A 23,718-nucleotide genomic window follows, 5' to 3' on the forward strand; every position below is an offset into this window, starting at 1 on the left:
TGTTGTTTTGATTAGTTGTGCTTTCATTTACCTACAAATATGCTAAGTAAAATCCCTGCACATGAATACGCTGCTTATCATTAACAGGCCTATGTCTGCAAATGGCCAAACTGTCATCAACCGCCAGAAACAGCTTTGCCAAATATGGATCCTTACTCACCAGCTCCATAGACTGAAGGCAGATAGGCAGACAGACAGACAGACAGGCAGGCAGGCAGTCAATCATGCGTCTGGGGATCCTATAAGAGCACGAGGGGGATTTCCCTGGTACACTCTGTGCTGCTGATCACACAATGCTAGCATCAGCAACCATCTTCACATTTCACACCCTACAACAACACGAGAGCCCATCCACAGCAGCTGTGGATCAACAATTAGCCGCTCTGTCCCTGTATTATGGGTCTCCCCAGATAATGCCTGTCTGTGTGTCTGAGGCTAGGCGGGGTAAGACAGGAGAGGAGCGGGTAGTGCTTCTCACATCACCGGCTGTAAAATGTCTATCAGTCTATCTGCAAAAAAAGCTCCTCCTCTCTTTTTTTTTCCTGAACCCCCCCCCCCCTTGCCTAACTGTTTTCTCTCTCTCTCCCCTCTTTTCTCTTTACTCCCATTCTCTCATTCTGCCATGTGCTTGTCTCCTATTCTCTCTTTTTCATTGCCCTATGCATTCAGGCACAGAGACAGCACACACACACCTATACACACACTCTTTTTCAGACAGACACATGCACAAGCACACTCATGTACACACATGCACACAAGCGCCACACACGCGCACACACACACACACACACAGAAAGCTCTGCCCACACAAAGCTCCCCAGTGTGTTAATTGAGACGCACGGTGGAGAAGAATAAAGAGCTGAAGGGTGAAAGGCCTGGGACAATGGAGACTACGGGCCTTAGGAACAGAGAGCCAGACCTCTCTGGAATCTATGGGGCAAATATTTCACATTTCACAAAAAAGTGACTGACCCCCAAATCCCTTCCCCCTGGATCCCTACTACTGGCAACTTGCACGTATGTATGCAAACACACACGCGCACGCACACACACACACACACACACACTCACACACTGAGTCTAGGCCAAAGCTGCAGTCCAGCCTTTCTACAGGCTGTCTGGATGCACTAATCCTAAAGTGCTCTGAAATGACCCACACAAAATGCTTGGCTTTGCGAATGGTCAACTGAAATTGGCGATAGCTTTACAATCCAGTGGTTCAAATCTTGCTTTTATAAACTTCTTGAAATAGCATGATCATTTACTGTTGAGTTGAGTTTATTATATTCTTGCCCACAGTTAAAAAACGGAATAAAAGCGGAATTTACATAAGAGTGAGGGCCTATATAAAAAGTATACGGACAGATAAACATTTAAAAACATACAAGTATGCAGACAAATAAATATATAAAAACATCCTTCTTCGTTCTCTTCCATTTCCTATTTTCTTTTCTTTTTCTATACTGTGCATTTCTGCGTGGGGTAGTATCAGAGAGAAGCCTTCTGTCTTTAAGAAGCCTAAATACCGGATGAAACAGGATAGCCGCTATTGCTTCATAGAACAGTAACGCATATTCCACAGTATCATTTTATACTCTAAGTAGATTTTATTTCACTTTTTCCTTTACATGTAGCATGGTTTGTTCACATTCACAACTATTTTAACTACTGTAACTGTGTAACAGTTGAACACATTGCTGCTGACAGACAGGGAGGAGAGAGAGAGAGAAGGAGAGAGAAAGAGAGAGAGAGAGAGAGAGAGAGAGAGAGAGAGAGAGTCGTAGATGTCTCTGAGGCCTTAAAGTTACCATGACACTGCTTGCAGGGAGCACAACAACATAATGCAGTAGATAAATCTTGCATCTCTGTGGCTCAAATTGAAATCTCTTTGGCCAATTATTTCTTCCTGCTTTAAAGGGCTGCCTCAGTGAGCGTGTTAATCAATTTCAGCACTTCAAAGAGGTTTTCATCAAAGAAATAAAACGCGAAGCACAATGTTTCATGTACTCCGACTGATGGACCATCAAAGGAAGAGAAAACAAAAACAAAGTTCATTCAGGCAGAAATAGACAGGCTACTAAACAGACTGTATTCTCTTCAAAAATAATATATTCGGCTTCTACTCTAAGCCTACTCTGAGTTGAATGATTCAGGCAGGTTTGAAAAGGTTACTTTTGAAATGTAATCCATTACAGATTACTAATTACCTACTACTACCTAAATTTGCAGTTAGCAACATAATTAGTGACACAGCTTTCACTTTCTTTTGAATTAGGCCAACTTATTCCAATCCATAGACTATAATTTGAGTACTGTCAACATCATGTACAACCACTACAGTTATTTCAAGACATTTAAAATATTGCCAATGTCAATAATCTACCAATCTAAATAGTTTTCCCTTTCAAACATGTTTTGGAGTAATCCAACAAAGCATTACCTTTTTTAAAAAAAACATACCTGTAATCTGATTATTGTGTTTCACGCAGCAATTGTACTCATTTTATTTTATTTATATAGTTTATTTGATAGGGACAATGCAAATTAACATAGTGCCACTTCAACCGGTTACAAACAAGTTGATGCAACTAGAGTTACTGTTAATCAAAATACTTTACTCCTGTGAGATGTAATCTAACGCTCCCAAACCTGTATTGTATAGGCAAAAAATTAACTAGTCTACTAGCCCAGAGTCAAAGCGTCCTTACTGGGACAGGGATTTGGTTCTGATGGAAATTGCATAAAGATGGAAGCCAAATATCCCCTCCAGACAAGCACCCTTAAGAGTGGAGAGGTGCAACAGGTGCTGGAGCCTAATCTTCCCTCCCACTGCCTGTTCAAAACAGACAAGGGGATTCTTCAGTGAGTCACAGTGGATCCCCATAGTTGATCCCCTTTTCTCTCTCTCTCTCTCTCTCTCTCTCTCTCTCTCTCTCTGTGTGTGTGTGTGTGTGTGTGTGTGTGTGTGTACATGTCTCCCTGGCTGCCAGGTGATACATTCTGATCCTTATCTACAGTGATGCATTGCATTTAACGATTCAATATAATCACCATCGCACAATGGGCTTACTAGCCAACATCAGAAGCAAATTTCTACCCATGGCACAAATTCTATGATCTTGAGAAATGAGGGTCGCCAGCTGTCAAGCCTTGTGTTGTTGATTTTTATTTTTTTTTTTGGAAGAACGTGAATTATAGAATTTGTTGTGTCAGAAATATTTTTCAAGGCGAACTTCCCAGATGTAGACCTAATATCGAGTAAATAAATCTTGCAGTGCATCAATAAAACTGATTTGGCTAATCCCCGTTCAATGACAGCCAACAGTTAACATCTCCTCAGCAGCAGGCCATTCCCTCTGAGGCAGCGATTTCCTATCACAGTCCAGTCATCACGAAAAACACCACAGAGCTTATAGGAGTGAATGAATCTTACCTCGCTGAATACCTGTGTGGGCGCGTGACGATACGCTTTTACCGATTTAGCTGCAAAAGCATTGTCGCCGGTGCCAGGTGACATTGAGCGCGCTGTGTTGCTGCTCCCTGATCAAGCCTGTTGTGGAGGAAATCCACTTGACTGACAGGTGCAACGACCAATGGGCGGCGGCCGGAGGAGTACGCTGTTCTTTTTTTAACCAATGAGAAGCAAGAATTAAAGATCGAGGTGTAGGATCACCCAATTTCAGTACCACAGGAGCTGTCCGGTGTGCTAGACGGTGACACTCAGGTAACCCAACCTACAGTATATACTGTGCACACTATGGTCAGGCTATATGGAGGTTCTCAAAGTGAGGTTTGGGGGCTACCAGAGGTCCTTGCGACGGTTCCAAGGGGCTCAATTTCACTATTATAAGTTGGCACAACTAAAGAATGTATAAAGCTGACTGTTTATCCTATATAAATATATATACATCTTCTCAGATGGGGTTTCTTTGGACAAAACCTCATCAAATGGGGTCCGTGGTCTAATGCACATTTGGGGGTCCTTGACATGCACCAGTTTAAGATCCCCAGGCATATTTCAATACTAGCAGGCTTATGATGCAGTCTCGCAGTCAGACTATCTCTAGGAGGCGGTAGGGCTGCAATATGTATGAGACATGTAGTCGGCCCGCTGCAGTGTGCAATTGTTCTACATAATAGGACGAACTAAAACAGCCGTTAATGTGTATGCCATGGGCATCGACACATTTGGGAAAGAGAATGGAGATGTTATGTAAACATTAGGTTGCGATGCTTAGACATTCTGTGAACCCAATTCCTTTAATTAACATATTTTTTATTGTTCTGTACAAATACAAGACTAGCATCTTAAACAATGCAAGATATTTTTTAAAATACAGAAAAATTCATGACCTGTTTCCTAAAATGCCTAGTTTGTGAGCACAAAGATCTGCATTTTAAATGCCACCTACGAAAGAAGACACATTTGGTTCAGGAGGTAAAATAGAACCTAAACTCACCACTATTAGTCTTTCTAAGTGAATGATTTTAAGAAAAAAAGACTTAATAAATGGATGCAAGACTTGTAAACCATTGTGCAAACTCCTTTTATTCCATATCATTCCTCTTCCTATCAGTATGAAAATAAGCTTGAACAAAACTGTGGCATTAACATTGAGGTACACCAGCACCATACATCAGTTGTCGCATGAGTCGCTACAGAACGTTTCATTCAGTGTTCCCACAGCACACTGTCTTGGCAAACGACCCAATTTATAAGAACATGTAAAGAAGTAAAACAAGGAAACTAAAAGCAAAAAAAAAAAGTAATAATTTAGGAAGAAAAGGGATTGGTAAGCATTGAAGGGTTACTAAGAACTTTCTGATATCATGGCAACCAGGTTTAAAATAAATATAGCATCATCAGCAAGAAATGACCATTGTCTCTCTGTCCATAATTCAGAGTCCAAAGAGTGAGGGTGGTGAGAACTGAGTCTTTCGATGGCAGACAGCAGGACGTATTGAGGTGACATGCCGTATCCCATATGCAGCGTTCTTTAAGGAGAATAAGATGTCAATTACAGGATAATGCAGCAAAAGTCAGAATCTGCCGCAGCCATTCAGGACTGACATAGAATGACACGTGCAGTAACATCTTTCACTCGCCTGGTAACCCAAATGTTACCTCTTCCTTGTTGGTCATTTAAGACACAGTCACTCTCCTGTCTCATACAACCACTGCTTGTTCCGCTTCGTCCACCTTCACCATCTCCCCCTCCATCTCCACCTCCATCTGAGAGTTCACAACCTGCTGCCCGTCCACCTCCCCCGTTGTCACGTGCACCACCTGGATCTGCACCCCGGCCTGCTTCAGTCTCTCCATGTCCTCCTCGCACATCTCCGCCATCCCGCCGTCCTCCACCACAACCGTCGTCGTCTCCGTCATCTCCATCACGTCCACCGGCTCCACCGTGACGTGCTCCACCTGGATCCCGTCGTCCAGCAGGACCGTTTCGGTCCCTTCTATGTTCTGTGTCGCTATGGTGAGGGCGGCGGTGGCGGCGGAGTCGGCGACGACCAGCTCCTCGGCCGCCAGAGACTTGTTGTCCCCGATGCCGTGGATGTCTTTGAGGTGGGCCTTCAGGTCTCTGGGGTGGGTGAACCACAAGTCGCACATGGTGCAGTGGTTGGGCTTGACCCCCGTGTGGCTCACCAGGTGGTTTTTGAACTGTTCCCAGCTGTTGAATACACTGCTGCATACCTGACAGAGGAGGTGGGGGAGAAAACAGTCAGTCATAGAGAAAAGAGAGGACTAAAAACATTATTGTTTTAAGTTCAAATGATTTTCAAAACACTGCAGCTTAGATTAAAGGTTTTCAAAAAGCTAGATGTATAACAATCCTATCTCTAAATATAAATTCACATACAATGCTAGGTTCACTGTAAGACAGTACAATACAAAACAACTGTCATATCAAAAATTAGGTAGAAATTAATACAAAGTTGCCTATGATGGGATTTTTATTCTTGCCTAGTATATATTTGAATGGATAGAGAGAACAGCATCTTGCTATTTGGGGGATTATATTGCGATTGATTTGCCCATGTTGTTACCATTTGTTGCTAGTCACATCAGATTGTGGCTATAATTGCATTTTCAGCTTGCCAAGGTAAATTGTCACTTTTTTCCATATCCTACGTTATTGCAGGACAATTCATTATTATCTAGGACAAACACAGGAAATTGCCTTCCTGCCAAACTGTACCTGGCATTCATAGAGTTTCTTCCGTCCTTTCTTGGCCCCGGCCCCATTCTGACATGCTGCCATGTGGCATTTCAGTGTACTGTTCCTAGCAAATCGCTCATGGCAGTCTGGACACTCATAGGGTTTTTCACCTACATGTGGACACAAAAAGACAGCACACAAATATATGAAAATGTATAGTCCACAACACATACAGTACGTTTCAACAGAAAACCTGTAACAGGACAGATCTTCAGGACAAATATGATATATGATGACAAAAATCTATGTCGAGTACTTTTCATGTGGACAAACTGTAACACTGAGCCGTTTTATTATGATGTCATTCTCACCGGTGTGCTTCCGCAGATGCTCCTTGAAGTGGCCAAAGTGGTCAAAATGCTTCTCACAGTATTCACACACGTGCACTTTCTTCTGGGGCCTCTGGTTTCGAGACAGCTCCTCCGCCTCAAAGTGAAATGTGTTGATGTGCTGCTTCAGGGCCCCCTCTCGCGTGTAGGCTTTGCCACAGTGGCTGCACACATGGGGCTTGTCCAGCGAGCTGACGTGTGTTTTCATGTGCTGTTTGAGGTGGTAGTACAACTTGAAGCTGCGGTCACACTTGTTGCAGCGGAACATGTTGTCCACTTGGGAGATCTGGACCTCTACGACCTCGACATTCTCCAGGACCTTGGAGGCAGTCACCGTTTCCTCCTGGTACACAACCTCCTGCTGAGCACAAACACAGACATACAGTAATGTAGTAATAGAATTTTTTAGTCCATAGCTGACCAATTTGCAATTACTAAACCAGTTTGTCTATGAGAAACTGGTTTACATGTAGGCATGGGACGATATGAAAATTTCATGTCACGATTATCCTGGCCAAAATAATTGCGATTCACAATATTATCCCGATAATCATCAAAATATGCTTAAAACTCTTAAAATGGCACTAAAACATACTGGAATCACTTTACCTTACATTTTGTTAAGAAACAAATATTTTTATTGCATCATAGGACACATCTGTTTTTTTGTGAACATCCTTTTTAGTGAAAAACAAACAAGGACAGATTCAGACTCGCCAACAACCAGCAGGTAATCACAATGAGAGAAAAAAATCCATTAATAAAAATAATCTACCTATCAACCTGATATCCAAGCATTCACATGGTTCAATTAGGTATGTGTTGTAAATGCACAGTAAATGAATAACTTGTTTTCAGATCACACAGACAGAGGTACAGCAAGGACAGCAGAATGAATGCAAAAAAACAATTAAACAATCTTAAATAAGGTAATCATTAATTATAAGGTCCCCCTGCATAAATAAAGGATAAATAAATAAAAAATAGCAACATTGTGTGAGTCTGTTCTTTAAATAAAATAAAATCAATAGGACTGTACTGTACTCATGAGGATATTCACGCTCGTGACGATATTCACGATTATCCCGATAATGGAAATTCACCAAGATAAAATTATCTTGAGTGTTTTTATCGCGATAAACGATAAAATCTTATATCCTCCCATCCCTATTTAGACGCACACAATTATGTCAGTATTCGTCTTACTTTGATTATGGAAACGATTCAATTAGTTTCTGTTGGACACTGTAATTATTGCCTGAACGCATTGTCATGTCTCTTATCCCTTACAGGTTTCAGTCAGTCATTTTTGTCATGTCATATACTTCTGTAATACTGCTACCATAGGTTGTGGATGCTCTATGCAGAGCAGCTGTATGCAGAGCAGCACTCTTTTCAGGCAGGGGTTAGAGCAGGAATAACAGTCCACACAATGATGATGGTATTCAACCACACACTAAAAGGCTACTTGATATTTACATGTCTTAACTGTATTTAAATAGCAACAACAAAATGCCTTGGAGTGAACAATGTGTTTCACCACCAGGCTTATTTTGTTATTGCTGTTTTGATACATTAATGATATGCAAATATGAAACAGCTCTGAGGCCCTTCTGTTTGCGGTTGAATATTTCTTCTTTTTATGCAGTCATATTGCTCCCATGGCAATTCTGCTGTCAGCATGTTTACCCACAATTTATCCAGTGCTAGGACTTGAGGCTTGAATTCTGCAGACAGCTGCAAAAATTAACTGCTTGTGTTATGTTGGGCGAGTGTCTCAACTCATGAAAACTTGTGATGAACAACCTTACTCAGAGTCTGGTGTTTATATGCTCAAAGAAACCTCCAACGATACAACTGCAATCGCAGTATTCCTGTCTTTATCCCAGTATTAATACTACTGTTATTAATACTTCAGTATTAACAATCCATACCAACTAAAATAAAAATTCAAGGACATGAAAAGTAGTTTTAATAACAATCTGTGCAAATGCAATATACCTCTTCTATTCCATCCTTCTTGATCACCTGTAGCGTAGGTGCCCCTTGCTGGTACTTGCTGGTAATGTCAGCGAGCAGAGCCAAAGCAGAGTCATCCGAGGCAGCCTGGGCGTTCTTCGCTGCATCGACCACCTCCTCCAGTCCCGACTCCTCCACCTCAATGGCGCCCTCCCCTATCACCTCAATCTCCACCTGGAGGAACATAGAACACTATCAATACTGACAATAAAATGTGTGGGAAAAAAATATGGTCACTTGTGTTCAGTTCTTACTTTGGACAGTCCTAACACAATGGACATGTGTTAGTGCTGTAAAATTTACTGCTTTCAACCACTCATAATGTCCACCGCTTTGCAAGGAACTACATCTGTATCAGCATGCCTGCCCACCATAAATAACATAGCATCCGATCACTGACCTGTTCCCCTTCCACTGAGGGTAGAGTCTCGGTGATCACATTAGAAGTCTCTGCAATCTTCCTCTTTTTGCCTTTGTTCTTCCCCGTCAGACCTTCCGGGGGACTCTCACTCAGCCTGCAGAAGAAGAAGAGCTGTTGTTCAAAGGTCGAATTTGCTGTTTGAGCTTAGTAATCCTTCAGACAAATTTGTTTCCATCTCATAGAACACTTGACCAATAAATTGGTCAATGCATGATGTAAATTAAGTCTAGAAATCAAAACAGTCAAAAAAAGGGGTTCGCTTCTTGAGCAGTTATAGGTGGCAGGTGCACATAAGTCTCACTTGTTGTTGAGAGCCTTGATGGCCTCCTGCATCTGGAGATACTCTGCTGCCTTCCAGACATCGTAGGCCTCCTCCTCTCCGCCTACAGCCAGAGTGGCTGTGTAAGTGAACTCCATCAGCTGGCGGAAGGCTGAGTTACTCACTCCTGTCAGAGAGTGGCAGAGCAACAGCGGTGGGTGAAGGATATCCTAGATAACATCTACTAAGGGAGAACAATTCACCAGTTTCATATATTTCAAGTTGCTCATATGTTGTAACTCAGTGTGGTCTATGCCTGTCCTTATAGTATAAACTAACTTGGCTTAAATATCAGTGAGCTGCACATTCTTAGCTGGGGATGTATGGAAAATAAAACACAGAAAGTGTTTAATACTTGGCAATACTTAAGTAGACTGGGAAAATGTTTGGTAAAACCTGAAGAGTGAAGCATCATAAATGCATTACAAATGCATGTATTCCCTTGATATTTGCATTATAATAATGCCAGAAAATCACATGCAGTATAATGGGTTTATGACATGCATTGTAATACAGTGAATCGGTGTGACTGTTATGAGATTGTTATTACCTATATAATTGGAAAAAAGGTTGAAGCCCACAGCTTTTGTGTGTTCTAGTATATAATATCACATTGTGATTGTAATTATAATGCACTCTTTATGATGCTTTACAATACTTTATTCAGTGAAGCTTTAACTCTAGAATCATAGAGATTAAACTAAGGAGACTGACTGTCCAGTTCCCAGAAGGTCAGTAGAGCAAAGCATACCTTCTATCTCCACCAGTGGCTCCTGGGTAAAATCCTGGAAGAACTTGTGGAAAAACTGACTGCATGCTGCCAGCACTGCTTTATGGGCTCTGAACTGGTGACCTGCACAGCAACACAGAGGAAGAAATACCAAGTATTATTTAGGACCTCTCTTAAGATATCATTAAATATGAAATAAAATGTGATTATATATATATATATATATCTATATATATATATCTATATATATATATATATATATATATAAAACATATTTTTTTTTACAGACCGTCCACAATCAGGGTGATGTCTGTGAACTGGTCTAGTTGTCGCTGTTCATTCAGTTTGTCCAGCATGACCTTATAGTGGGCTGGGAACTCATTAGCACAGTCCACCTCCACCTCCACCTCCACCTCAGCCGCCATTATTCACCTGGCCCTTCTCTGCAGTGAAGAAGATGGATAAGCAAGTGTTAAACATTAATTGGTAGAGGGCAGGTGCACATGTATTCATTATACATAACATGATCTACATGTGGAATAAGGTGAAATGTGCCTGGAAAACATACAGTGTTAAAAGACAAGGGTGGAAGTAACCAATTACATTTACTCACGTTACTGTAATTGTAGCTTTTTTGTGTACTTTTCAGTAATAAGTCAGTAATTTTACTTTTACTTAAGTACGCTTTTGCTGAAGTATTCTACATTGTAAATCACATCCATTACAGAGTACAAATTTTGTGGCTCTCCATAAGCATCAGAAACTGGACAATCACAAATTGACAAATTGTGGAGCATTTGCAGTGAACAGCCAGTCACTGCAAATGCTCTGGTAATCTGTCTTTACTTTGTTTGTGTTAATCCAAGTTTTCCAATTATAAGAATCTATTTTGAACTCTCTCCTCTCATCCTTTTAGATTTGCATGGAAAAGATGACATCTAACAACACTCTCCTTTCTAAAAAGTAACTCAGTAACTTTTACTGTACTGTGCATTTTAAATGAGCCAGTTAAGTCGACTTTTACACCATAAGTTTTACTTCCACTTAAGTAAAATGTCAGCAAAGTAACAGTATTTCTAATTGAGTAGGACATTCTAGTATTCTTTCCACCACTGGTTAAAGAAAACAAAACTATAGCATATCTCCAGACAGACACTAGCTCTATACTAAAGCCTCAGTGAGTGAGAGGGCCCACTTTAGGAGGAGCATTCCACTATTAATGCTAGCTAAACAAGACAGTTAGCATCTCTTTGCTTGCCCAAGATAGAATGTACAAGTAAAAATCATAATCCTACTACAGTGTAGGAGCGGATCTGGAGTGGGCAGTGCAGAAGACTGGCATGTACTTCAGCCAATCATGCAAAAGAAATCCGCATAGTTCATTTAGCTAGCTTTACTACCTTAGCTAGATGTTAGCTTAACTAGGAAACATGCAAGCATGTCCTCCACAGCAGAACGAAATACATTATTATATGTACCCGCGAGTAAGATGTACAAATATGCCAACTTACCAGGACTAGATACACCTAAGTAATCGTTTTGATATTGGTACAGAAAGGCAGTTACCATAATAAAATCACAAGCTATTGCAGTTAACAGGCCTGTTAGCACGCTCGCCATTTCGCGTTTGACAATCAACATTACGTCATCAAATCGCGCATTAAAATACACTTTTCCCTCACAGATTTCCTAATTATAACCGCCGTGGGTCAAAATGCGACTTTTAAACCATCAGTAAACGTACCTCAAATATGGTTACGCTGCTTTAGAAAGTTGTTTTGCGATAATATTGCTCTCGACGCATGTAGGGCTGTTCTTCTCTCGTTGCTCCAAAAAGGGCGGTCGTTCAACACTCGGGCCTCAGATTCCCAGAAGCCCTTGCAAACTCAAGGACGCCGAGGAGCGTTGCTTAGTGACAGAAGTGAGTGACAGGTATTCACATCTTTTTTTTTTTTTTATCGTTTCATGGCTGTTGACAAACAATTTTTGGTGCATTACCGCCACCAACTGTGCTGGAGTATGAACCAGGGAAACTTATATAACACCAAAGGGGAAAAAGGCTATTCATATGGTTGATCCTGTATCTCCTACCTGAAAAGGCCACCGATGCTGTTTACTCAAACATTTATCAATAAGCTCTGATGTTACAATGCTTTGTTCCATAATCCACTTGAGGCAAGCATTCATACACAAGCCCATCAGATGTCAAGAGAATCACGTAAGCTATAACCCACAAAAATTAAAAGTACAAAAAAGCCTACATAATGCATAAAGCAGTAGTTGAATCAGTAGGACTAGCTTGATTCATGAAATTATTCAATCTTCAATCATCTTGAATTAAATGGACAGTTCATGTCATTTACTGTGAAAAGTGTTATTTGGTGACATTGTTTCAAATTCAAACTGCAAAATGTTTGTTTCAAAATGTGTTTTCCCTGATGTCAAGAAGTAGTCTTTAAATCTCTTAGGCTATTTTTTAATTGTCAATCTTATAACTCTGCTTTGTTCAGCAAGTTGTCATTTTGTAACCAGATTACAGCATTATACATCTATATAATCTGTTATTCCATGTATCAGGATCTGTCAGTGTTTTTCAGCAGGTTTGCTTGCCTCTCAAGCAGTTCTGAGCACTTAATTTGAATTCAGGACAACCTTTATAAGATTTGAAAATGCACTTTAAAATAATAATCTTCCCCTTGAGAAGCAAATTGATCATCATTGCTGCCCTTAATGGCTACTTTATGAATTCAGACTCGTTTGTGCACACTACAGATGAAAAGACCGCATTTTGTAAAGATGCTGCAAAAAATACTGCACAGCTACATCCATTGAAAAAGAAATCTTCAGCTAATATTCATTTTAATGTAAAAAGCTGAGAGGCATTGTGGTGGAAGGCTGCTCTGTTACTGTCCATTGGCTCTGTCTAGTGCCAACTGGAAGAACTGCAGGTTGCTCCAATCTGAAGTTATACATCTTTATTTGACAATAAACTTGCCATTGCTCAATGGATTATTGTACATCTTGTCTTCAAAGGTCTGATTACTGTAGGCTACATGTACTCTGCTCTTATCACCTGCTTGTTCCCACCGCAGTATCAATAAGAAAAGTGTTGCCAAAAATAACATTGCAGCTTTTTGCAAAACCATTTAGTGTATCATTAATCATCAGCGTGAATCATGTGAGTGTTTTGGAAAAAAGACTCAGCATGCATGCATCACCCAGCTTTACACAATCAAGAACTTAAGCATCAACCTTCAAGAAAAGATAATTTTATATTGTTTTAATGATGATCAAGGTGTTGTTTACTACCTTTCCCAATGGCCTAGTGGAAAATAATACTGTCAATTCAGATCTTTAAACTCACTGATGATGATACGTGTTTTTATAGCTGACATGCAGGTCAGTGTGCCCTGCTAACGGACATATGCCAAGGTGCCAGATATTGTAAATGAGTAACACTGGGTCATAAACTGTGGATTACTCTGGAATCAGGACAAATAGCAGGGAATAAATGGTTCCACTTGTCTTTTTTTCTACCTCAAAAGTTCCTCAGTTTCCACACTTTCAGTGCTGATATGTAGAGATATACTGCTCACCATAAGTTTAGATAATACACTTTACATAGGTAATTAAAGTTTGACCTGTTAATTCTCTGCTCAACCAGCAGAAAGTCATTGACATCTATAGGCCGAGTTAAAGCCAGACTGGTCTTTGACCTCTGTAATCTCATGATGCTGCTCTAACCCACCTGAACTGCGTGGCCTAGATCTGCATACAGACAAAATCAGCTGGCTGATGGACTTTGAGGCCCTTCACAGAGTTTTTTTCATATGCTTCTGTGGCCTTCCCAAATCCTTGCAATGTAAATTGAATCTTTTGAATTGAATGTTTCATTTTCCCCTGTTTTTTAGCTGAATGAAATTACCATTTTTTTGTGAATTGTGTAGTTTGTATAGGCCTAATCTGAACTATGAGAATATGCAGCAGGGAATATAATTTGCTCACTTTTGATCATGTTCAGTGTTATTCAATTCTTCTGAGCACTACTATTTTTTTTACAATCACTTTCTTTGCATACACTACTGCAGAATGTTCAAATTTCAAAAATGTCTAGATTATCCCCCCACCAATGTCTGTTGTTGAATGACTCCAGTAATGTTGTGTTTGTGTCGATCTGGCAGCAACATGCTGGACACCGACCAACCAGTTCCACCCTCACTCCTTTTTCACTTCTCCCCTGAAGAGAAAAACAGGATGTCAGAATGTTCTGTTCTTCAACAACTTCTGTCAGGCGACACCATTACCAGCAGAGGAAAGATACACAGGAGACTGTTTAAACTGAACACACCGGTGTAAAATACTTTACAGACTGTAAAAGCGTTCAATTTAATTTACAAGGCAAATGCATGCAGTATCTCCAGGCTTGACTCATACTGTATCTTAACCAGCCATAAAAAAAAGAGGCTAATTTTTCTCCTCATTCCATTCCCTTGAAGAGTTTTGTCAAACTGCCATGAGCCCCCAAACATTTTCCATTAAGAACATTGTTTTTGCATCCTACAGACATGGGGATTTCATACAGACAGGGTGACTTATTTAACTTGAAGATAGTAGGGATATCAGCAAACAGCCCCGACTGAACTTTGTCCTCCTTTCAGATAGGAAAACAACAGGCAGAGTATAAAAGGGGGGAGCGGTGGAGGAAGAGACTTGTTTTTCTTCAAGGAGTTGCAGCAAGAAAGAGCTGAGCAAAGGGAGAACTTTTTGACCGGAGGGTAAGTTACAAAACTGACTGCAGAATTTAGTTCATTTAATTTTATTCTCTTTGGTCATTCCATTCGATTCCAATTACTTTTGTTTAAACAGAGTAAATGGCAGGCTCCCTTTTACTGATGTGCCGTTTTACAGCAACATTAGAAAAAAATACCCAGACTTTACCTAGATCAGCAATCTATTTTAATCTCCTTTTTCATCCTCTAATCAATGCAACTGTTTTCATTATATGTACATCCAACTTTTACAATTGTTTGCAGCCACCGAATCATTCCCTGCATTATTCACACATTCTTTCTGTCATGCATGTGCAAATGCATTGCACAGATTTTTGACTTTTTACCTTCCCTGTTCAAGCTTGCTTCCTTGTGATTACGTGTTGTTTGTTTGTATGTATACACTGTATGCATGTGTGTTTAAATTTGTATAGAAAGAGCATGACTTGCTTATATGCAACATACACAGCCTCTAGTTCTACTTCTACTCAGCTAAATCCATTTATATGAAAAATGTTATGGTAAAAAAAAGAAAATAGCAAACTCAGATTTTAAATACGAGCTTCTGCAGTGTAAATAAATCACTTTATTCACCCTTCCTTTATATACCTATGCAGGTCAGATTAGTATATGAGTGAACGGAGGTAACAGTTTGGGAGGTTGTCTAGGATTGTTTGGATAATCTAAAAATTATGACCCTGTCCTGACCTTCTGTACAATCCTCTCACTTTTGACTGCTGAGCTTGGCCAAACACTCATGTTCTCTCCTCCCACTTTCTCCTCCCCCCTCTTCATCCCACCTCCCCCCCCCCCCCCCTCAATCATCACTCTCATTTGTCTGTGTGGTCAGCAGATTTGGGCAGTGAGGAGGCACAGCAGCGATGCAGGCGTGCCTCAGCCTGCTCCTGGCTCTCTGCCTGCTCCCTGGGGGCGGGGCAGAGAGCGAGGGGGGCGGGCCTCGCTGTCAGCCGCCGCCAGACTGGAAGATAGGGGAGGCGGATCCCATGAAGGAGGCGATGGGCCAGGTGACAGTAGTGGCTCTTTTACAGGCCAGCTGATTGTTCTGCTTGGTGCAGGCATCCAGGTATGTGCATATCATGTGTTGTGCCAGGGTCCGTCTTGATCTCTTGTCCTGCACTTTTGTCCATCTCTCTGTAAAGTGAAAAACACAAGCCTACATTACCCCATAAGTGCCAAGTCTGAGAACTACCTAAAAAGGTCTAAGCTGGGTACAGCCGGCTCAGACTACTGCTTACTCATGCAATTGTAACAAAAGTTAATTGTCATAAACGTACCTCTTCTTTGTACTTGTTTGATCAGCACACTATCCCTGAAAGCCGCACTCCACTATCTCCACTATCAACCAGTCCACCAGTCCAGAAATATACTGTCATTTCAAATCTTCCCTTGACTTATTCAGTCAGATCGCAAGACATTCTGTCCAAAGACATGCAGGTCAGGTGAATTGAAGACTCTAAGTTGCCCATAGGCGTGAGTGTGTTTGTGTGTCTAAACATAGTCTTGATAAAGTTATTGTTTAACTCCATTGTCTCTGCGCTCTTCTGCTTTTTGTCCTCTGAGCAGAATGGACGGCCTGCGCCAGAAGCTGGAGAGTCAGGGTCTGCAGAATGTGACCTACATGGTAATCAACCACCAGGGGGAGCATGCACAGCGCCTGCACACCATGCTGGACCAGAGACTGTCAGACAGCATCACACTCTACAAGCAGGAGGCCCAACAGCCTGATGTCTGGCAGACTTTGAATGGAGAGAAGGACGACTTCCTCATTTACGACAGGTTAGCTACCTGTAATGGGTGATTAAATCACATTTGTCAAGGGGGATCAAGAGCAGATATATATATCTATATATATATAGATATATATAGATATATATATTTACCTCAGGTTTTCTATAAATACCACAGTTTCTATCAATAATTGCCATATTCCATCAAGATTTTGTGCTTATACCCACTTCATAACACCTCAGATTTCCAACTGATTCCTTGTTAAAGGATAATCAAAATTAGCTAATTTGAAATTAGTTGAAGAAGTTTGTTCGATAGACAAAATCAGATCTCATCATGCTTTTCTACCCCTTTACCATCAGGTGCGGCCGTCTCACCCAGCACATTTCACTTCCATATACCATCATCGGACATGGCCATATCGAGGGTGCAATCAGAGACACCTACTGCAAACGCACATGTGGGAGCTGTACATATGAGGTACTATAGGCCACACATGCATGCAAGAATATGCATGCATTTAGAAATGAGCATAAGTCTCCAGATGAGTGCTGGTAACAAATTTCATCAAAGACAAGTTTATACACTGAAATTCTATCTTGCTATTTTCAATTTACCCTCCAACCCTCCTTTTACTCCTCTGCTTCACATCCTCCTCCTCTGTTTTCCTTTTCCTCCCTGTTTTTCACACAGAGCTCTGAAGTGCCAGAGGAGTGCAACAGGGCAGTGGAAGCCAAGCCTGAGGGAGATGGTACTGCAGCAGGAGAGGAGGAGACTGGACATGGGCATGGGCATGGGCATGGGCATGGGCATGGGCATGGGCATGGGCATGGGCATGGACATGAGCATGGACATGGACATGGACATGGTCACCACCATGGAAATCATGGTGTTGGTCATGACCATGGGCATGGCCAACACCATGGAAATCGTCATGGGCATGGGGGGCAACAGCAGCTTGACCTTAGCCAGATGCAGCAGGACATGCATATGGGCCAGATGCCCCAGGAGGCACAGGGAGCCCCTCTGATGGAAAGGCCCTGAGTAGCTGGGAAGGCTAAGTGAAAGGTAAAGCACAGCTGACAGTGGACAGCAGGCTCTGACAATGAAGCCGCTCCCCAGACCAGCTGATGCTGACACTGACGAGGTCTGTTTGGTGACGCAGGGAGCGAGCAGCCTGTCGGTCTCTGACACTGTGATGAGGTGCTACCCGCCGCCTGACAGTGACATGGACAGACGGGCGGTGCGACCAATCAAGTTAGGGAAACCTGACAGTGACGCTCGCCCCCTGCTGACTGACAGCAGCCTCAGCCGGCCCAATGAGCCTGACCTCCAGGTGTTGAGAGCTGAGGATGAGAGCTGTTGTAAGCTGGCTCTCATACTCTAGATACACCTGCTAGCAACACTGGGGCAAAGCGCTCTTTATACCAACAAGTATTACCCTGGGAGAGGGAGGGGGAATCCCTGACAGCATGGAGTGGATAGATTAACACTCTGGCATCTATCATTGTACATTCACACAAGCTAACATTGGAAACATTTTCCATGTTTCATGTAGATAAAAGATAGAATCACAACCAAACAAGGCATTGGCTGCTTGTTAACTGGTTACTTTTGACAATAGATGTGGAAATCATCTTATTAGACTCTACCTAAAAGTATCTGGTCCTCTTTGGAATGGGTTGTCATTGTCAGATTGGCCAAAGTCTATTAATCATCTATTGTCAAAAGTAACCAGTTAACAAGCAGCCAATGCCTCCATTTCTCTGTCAGTGGATTGTTCTCACCTTTTCTCAGGAGTGTATGTGGTGATCACGTTCCTATCTCTGCTCCTCCACTTTGCTCTCTCTATCCTTTATGAAACCAGGCGCAGAAACTACGCTCTAGTGGCGTCTGTTTGAAGTCAGGCAGGAGAGAGAGGAGGAGGGAGTTCAGGAACATGATAAACACCTAAAAGTTCAAAATTCAATCTCAGAAGATACATAAGATTGTAGCACAAGACACAGTTACATCAGATCCTGTGAATTAGTAAATTACCACAAATCTTTGAAGAACGATGTAGCTAATGCTACATTTTTGTTGTAGAGACCAGAAGGCACTGATCCATTATCAGGAAAGTGAGTGATCCTATTAAAATCCTAAAAACACTTACAAGCAATTAAATCAATTTATAACAGGTCACAATACCAATGGGTACTGTGACCTGAGCATCAATATTTCACATATAAATACAATAACTATATATATAATACTTACTGTTTTGTACTTGTTGATAGAGTCCACAAGCTTCAATATATCTCAGGTATATCATTTACAACTTTCTGCTTGGACATTTTAAATGTTGAGTATTTGGCATTCTTTCTTCCATTTTCTAGATTTAGCTATGTGGGTTGCAAATTGCACACATTTATACAAGGCTTTTTGTTTGAAAAAAAATAAATAAATAAAACTTTGTATTTTGTTTTGGAAAAGGCAGAGGGAAAGTGAGATGTTTAAGACTGGAACACCGAATGATTGTTTGAATACATTCTGTACTTAATGATGGTTTCTGGGGGAAGACAAGAGTCACCCAGAAAACCTGATGCCTGCACAGAAAATTGTATTGAGTTATGTCGATTGTAAAGCACGGAAAAGAAGAGTTGAATAAAGATGGTTGAGTTTATTTTGCCTCCTTATTGTTTTTGTGTTTTTTTTTGTGTGTGTATGAAAGAAAAGACGAAAACAAATGAAGATTCGCGCACACAAAATTCACCTCTGCTGTGTCTTTTGTTGCCTTTGTCAAGACTGTGAACAGTTATGACCCAACATACATAATAATAATAATTAATAATAATTGATTACATTTATATAGCGCTTGTCAAGGCACTCAAAGCGCTTCACATATGGGGGGAGGGGGGTAACTCAACTCATCCACCACCGGTGTGTAGCACCCACCTGGGTGATGCACGGCAGCCAGTTTTTGCGCCAGAACGCTCACCACACATCAGCTAAAATACATACATATATACAAAAAGGGCCAATTACAGTGATTAGGTTACACCTGGAGGAAGGTCGACAGGCATTACAGGACACAGCAGAGGTGAAGTTTGCGTGCAGGAATCTTCGTTTGTTTTCTGTGGGTGATTTTATGGGGACCTGGATCTTTCCCAGCACCTTTTCGAGGAGCGCCTACGTGTGACGGTGAATGCAAATTTTTAGGCATACCGAGTTCCAAAATTGCTGTGCAAAGATGGCATGTGTGTGTGGGTCTGACATGGATTGTATGTCTGAGGGGAGTGACTTTCGAAGGCATTTGGTAACTCTCCTGCACGTGCCTGGAGAGTCGAACGCATGTGACTTTGACAAAGCAGAGGGATCGTATTACCCTCAATGCTCTTACTTTTATTATCTTCATAAGAGTGTGCAGCTTGTCTTTGAAGTCTAACACGGCACAGATCTAAATCGGTGTTAAGAGCGTGATGTCAAGCTGAGAAATAATTATTTTAAGATAAACATAAAGGGTGCTATGAAACTGTTTTGCTGGAGGTTTTTCAGCAGATGGCAAGGTCTAGAGCGTGAACCTCCACCACACACTCAGCCGGCCTGCAGGACTCTGATGCAGCTCGTGACTCCAGGCTGACCTCATGTAGGCTTACCAAATTTTTTGATAACTCCACACAAGTGACTTTTAAACAGTGAGTGCCACTTCACTCCAAATCATGAAGTGTTTTGCTCTTTCCTGATTCTGCTCATTGCAGAAAGAAAGACAGACTCAACAATGTTCTATCTCCTGTAATTTCATGGAGCATAGAAAAGTAGCTGTCTATTTACCACTCTCTTTTTCTCTCTCTCTGACTCTGTCTTTCTCTCTCTCTCTCTCTCTCTCTCTCTCTCTCTCTCGCTCTCTCTCTCATACACACACACACACACACACACAATTTCAGAATAAAACTGAGCTCTCTAAGTGCATCAGGTGAGAGTATGTTTTGAATTATGTACAAAAAATTCAAAAATTATCTGGCTTTTTCCATGATGATTTGACTATTGTATCTGTTTTGGTTTATTTTGGTTCCCTCCTCTCTGCACAGGTTGTTGCTACGCTCGCTCAGTAGTGTCCCAGAGAGACACTTTCAGCTCCCTAAAAGAGGGGGAACATGTACAAAACATGGCTGTTGGTCTCAGTTAGTTCATTATATGGATATTGTTGAAAATACCAGGTAATAAGAGTGCAGAGCCAAAAGTATCTGTATCATTGTCAAAATCCTTAGATAGATAGATAGATAGATAGATAGATAGATAGACATAGAGATAGATAGATAGATAGATAGATAGATAGATAGATAGACAGACAGACAGACAGACAGATAGATACATAGATAGATAGATAGATAGATAGATAGATAGATAGATAGATAGACAGACAGACAGACAGATAGATAGATAGACAGACAGACAGACAGACAGACAGATAGATACATAGATAGATAGATAGATAGATAGATAGACAGACAGACAGACAGACAGATAGATAGATAGATAGATAGATAGATAGATAGACAGACAGACAGACAGACAGACAGACAGACAGACAGACAGACAGATAGACAGACAGACAGACAGACAGACAGACAGACAGACAGACAGACAGACAGACAGACAGACAGACAGACAGACAGACAGACAGACAGATAGATAGATAGATAGATAGATAGATAGATAGATAGACAGATAGATAGATAGATAGATAGATAGATAGATAGATAGATAGATAGATAGATAGATAGATAGATAGATAGATAGATAGATAGATAGATAAACATGCATTGATAATTCACTTTATTTGTATAACTCTTTTAAGGACATAAAAGAGATAAAAATACAAGATAAAAATGTAGACAAGAAATAAAAGGTCAGTATGAAATAACAGCTGGCGATTTGGTTTGGTTTAGTTTGGTGTGTTTCGGTATAGTTTAAATTGGTTTGGAAAAATGGCCTCACATAAACGCAGCATTTACAAATGAGTCACTAACAAGAGCAACAGCTTAAAAGCACATTGTCTACGCTTCCACTTATGTAATAGGGTCAAGGCACCACTGAAAACCTTTGAAATTGTCTACAAGACTCCAAGTGCAACATCTTCTCCTCTGTGTAATGTATCTGAATTGCCTGTCAGACTGTGTCTCTGAAAAGGTCAACAAGCAACCGGAGGTAATAAATGAGACCTAGGTGGGCTGCTTGTGTGGGCGTAATTGGGCCGAAGATCCAATACAGGGGAACAGTGACTTATGGGTAATTACCTGCAATGTCCTGAGACGGAGAGCTGTGAGTGGCTGTCTCTCTGATCCAATCAGCCCCACACAGAGCAGCGCAGTACACAGCCTCTGTCTTAATTGTCCGATATGCTTTCCCCCCGATGCACAACTGTCTCTGCAGCGCTTTCCCCTCCACTGAGCCCGAGAGAGAGAGAGAGAGAGAGAGAGAGGGAGAGAGAGAGAAGGAGGGACAGAGAGAGAGAGGGAGAGAGAGAGGGAGAGGGAGAGGGAGAGGGAGAGAGAGAGAGGGAGAGAGAGAGAGAGAGAGAGAGAGGGAGAGAGAGAGAGAGAGAGAGAGAGAGAGGGAGAGAGAGAGGGAGAGGGAGAGAGGGGCGGGGAGAGAAAATCACACACTTGTGGACTCATTCACACACACACAAAGTACCTCTCTGTTACTCACAAACAAGCACTCATAACTACACAAGTACAGGTCCTCTACCTCCACACACACACACACACACACACACACACACAATTCCTCCTATTTTCTCTCTCTCACACACAGACACACACACACAGACACACACACATTCAAACCCATTCACATTCAGTCCCAAGTTCACAGACTATATTGGGCTGAACATTTTCTTAATCGACATCCTTATCTGTCACAGAACATTGAGCGCTGATCCGAGCTGACCTTTACTGTGCAGTATGCTGCTGGTTTACTCTCAATTACACTGTTTGCCTGTGAGTTAAGGCCTTGTGAACAAGGTTAGGTAGATTACATTTTAAATTGAATCCATTACAGATTACTGACTGCCTCTTTTAAATTGTAATCAGTAACATGATCTGAATAACTTAAATTCAAAACTAATGAGCTTAAATTACCTTTGCTTTGCCAACATAAATATTAGAATATTAGGTTAGATGGGCTATTTATCCAATTTATAGTCTGCACAATTGGAAGGGGCAGTAAGCATTATGGCAACACATGAAAATGCTTTGAAATTTACCAAAAGACATGCAACACGTACACACAATTAACTATTAAAAGCATAAAAGTATTATATTTTGAGTGCAATTAACAACAAAACAGATATGCGCAGGTGATAAAGATATATACATTTATTGTGTAGCTTTTTGAAAAGTATTGATCACAAAAACAACATCAGAGAGGCTCGATTGACAGGAGAACAACATCAAACCATCACAGATCAAGGCGTTCTTGGCCCTGAGCACTAACAGCTGTTCAGCTTTCCACTCCTCTCTCTATCGCCACAGACAGGTTGTGGGCCGAGGACAGTGGTTCCAGTCCAGAAAAAGTCTCTGTAAAAATCACATTAATGAAGCTGATGCATACTGGCAACTGCTGATGCCGAGTATTCACAGCTACGACGCGATTCGTTTTAGATTTTGTCGTATAGCATGGATGAAGCATGCCGTAGAGAAACACAGAGAGAAACGTTACTCATGCTACCTCTCCCACTCTGGACAGAGAAGGTGGAGTTGCGGGGTGTAGATGGTGGGGTGAGCTAAGGGTGATGATACGGGAGGGAGATTAAAAATAATAAGAAAATGATAACAGTAAAGAGTTTGGAGCCACTGACCTCAATTACGGAAAACCAAGCTGTATACTGCTGGACTCAAGGCAAGAATTACAATATTTCCCCAACAAGCTGACAAATGTCTGGCTGAATACACTTTACTGATGAAGAGTTACAACCAAGAAAAATTCCAGCACTCAAGAATATTTCCAGGCTAAATAGAGTGACAAAATCCACCCTCGAACCAACGCAAAACCAAGAAGCTAGAGGCCAAAACACATCATTAAGAACCACCATTGCCCTGTCAAACACATTTGTCAATGACAAAATAATGAAATCACATATTGGGGGAAATTCAAGAGTGTGAAGTTACAATA

The 23,718-nt window shown here is 41.3% G+C and overlaps 2 protein-coding genes across 6 annotated transcripts; one reads left to right on the top strand and one right to left on the bottom strand.

The window, feature by feature from the left end:
* Positions 1-4,531: 4,531 nt before the first annotated feature.
* znf131 (zinc finger protein 131) lies at positions 4,532-11,873 on the bottom strand. 3 transcript variants are annotated; one of them, XM_071894809.2, is made up of 9 exons: positions 11,790-11,873; positions 10,335-10,488; positions 10,067-10,168; positions 9,298-9,442; positions 8,976-9,090; positions 8,558-8,749; positions 6,539-6,914; positions 6,207-6,337; positions 4,532-5,701 (listed from the first exon to the last, which is right to left on the bottom strand). In XM_071894809.2, the coding sequence occupies exons 2-9, from the start codon at positions 10,468-10,470 to the stop codon at positions 5,168-5,170; spliced, it is 1,731 nt and encodes a 576-aa protein (XP_071750910.1). In that variant the 5' UTR covers positions 10,471-10,488; positions 11,790-11,873; the 3' UTR covers positions 4,532-5,167. The 3 variants fall into 3 exon arrangements, with proteins under 3 accessions (XP_071750910.1, XP_071750907.1, XP_071750909.1); XM_071894806.2 differs by having other exon boundaries at positions 6,539-6,917; XM_071894808.2 differs by lacking the exon at positions 11,790-11,873 and adding an exon at positions 11,557-11,572 and having other exon boundaries at positions 6,539-6,917.
* Positions 11,874-14,731: 2,858 nt separating this feature from the next.
* On the top strand, positions 14,732-19,225 carry selenop (selenoprotein P). 3 transcript variants are annotated; one of them, XM_071894783.2, is made up of 5 exons: positions 14,732-14,820; positions 15,668-15,898; positions 16,399-16,611; positions 16,926-17,043; positions 17,257-19,225. In XM_071894783.2, exons 2-5 carry the CDS (start codon positions 15,696-15,698, stop codon positions 17,911-17,913), a joined length of 1,191 nt encoding a protein of 396 aa, XP_071750884.2. In that variant the 5' UTR covers positions 14,732-14,820; positions 15,668-15,695; the 3' UTR covers positions 17,914-19,225. The 3 variants fall into 3 exon arrangements, with proteins under 3 accessions (XP_071750884.2, XP_071750883.2, XP_071750886.2); XM_071894782.2 differs by having other exon boundaries at positions 14,733-14,820; positions 15,665-15,898; XM_071894785.2 differs by having other exon boundaries at positions 14,733-14,820; positions 15,665-15,898; positions 17,257-17,784.
* The last annotated feature ends 4,493 nt before the right edge of the window (positions 19,226-23,718 follow it).

The sequence above is a fragment of the Centroberyx gerrardi genome, chromosome 8 (assembly GCF_048128805.1).
Source record: "Centroberyx gerrardi isolate f3 chromosome 8, fCenGer3.hap1.cur.20231027, whole genome shotgun sequence".
Lineage (NCBI taxonomy): Eukaryota > Metazoa > Chordata > Actinopteri > Beryciformes > Berycidae > Centroberyx > Centroberyx gerrardi.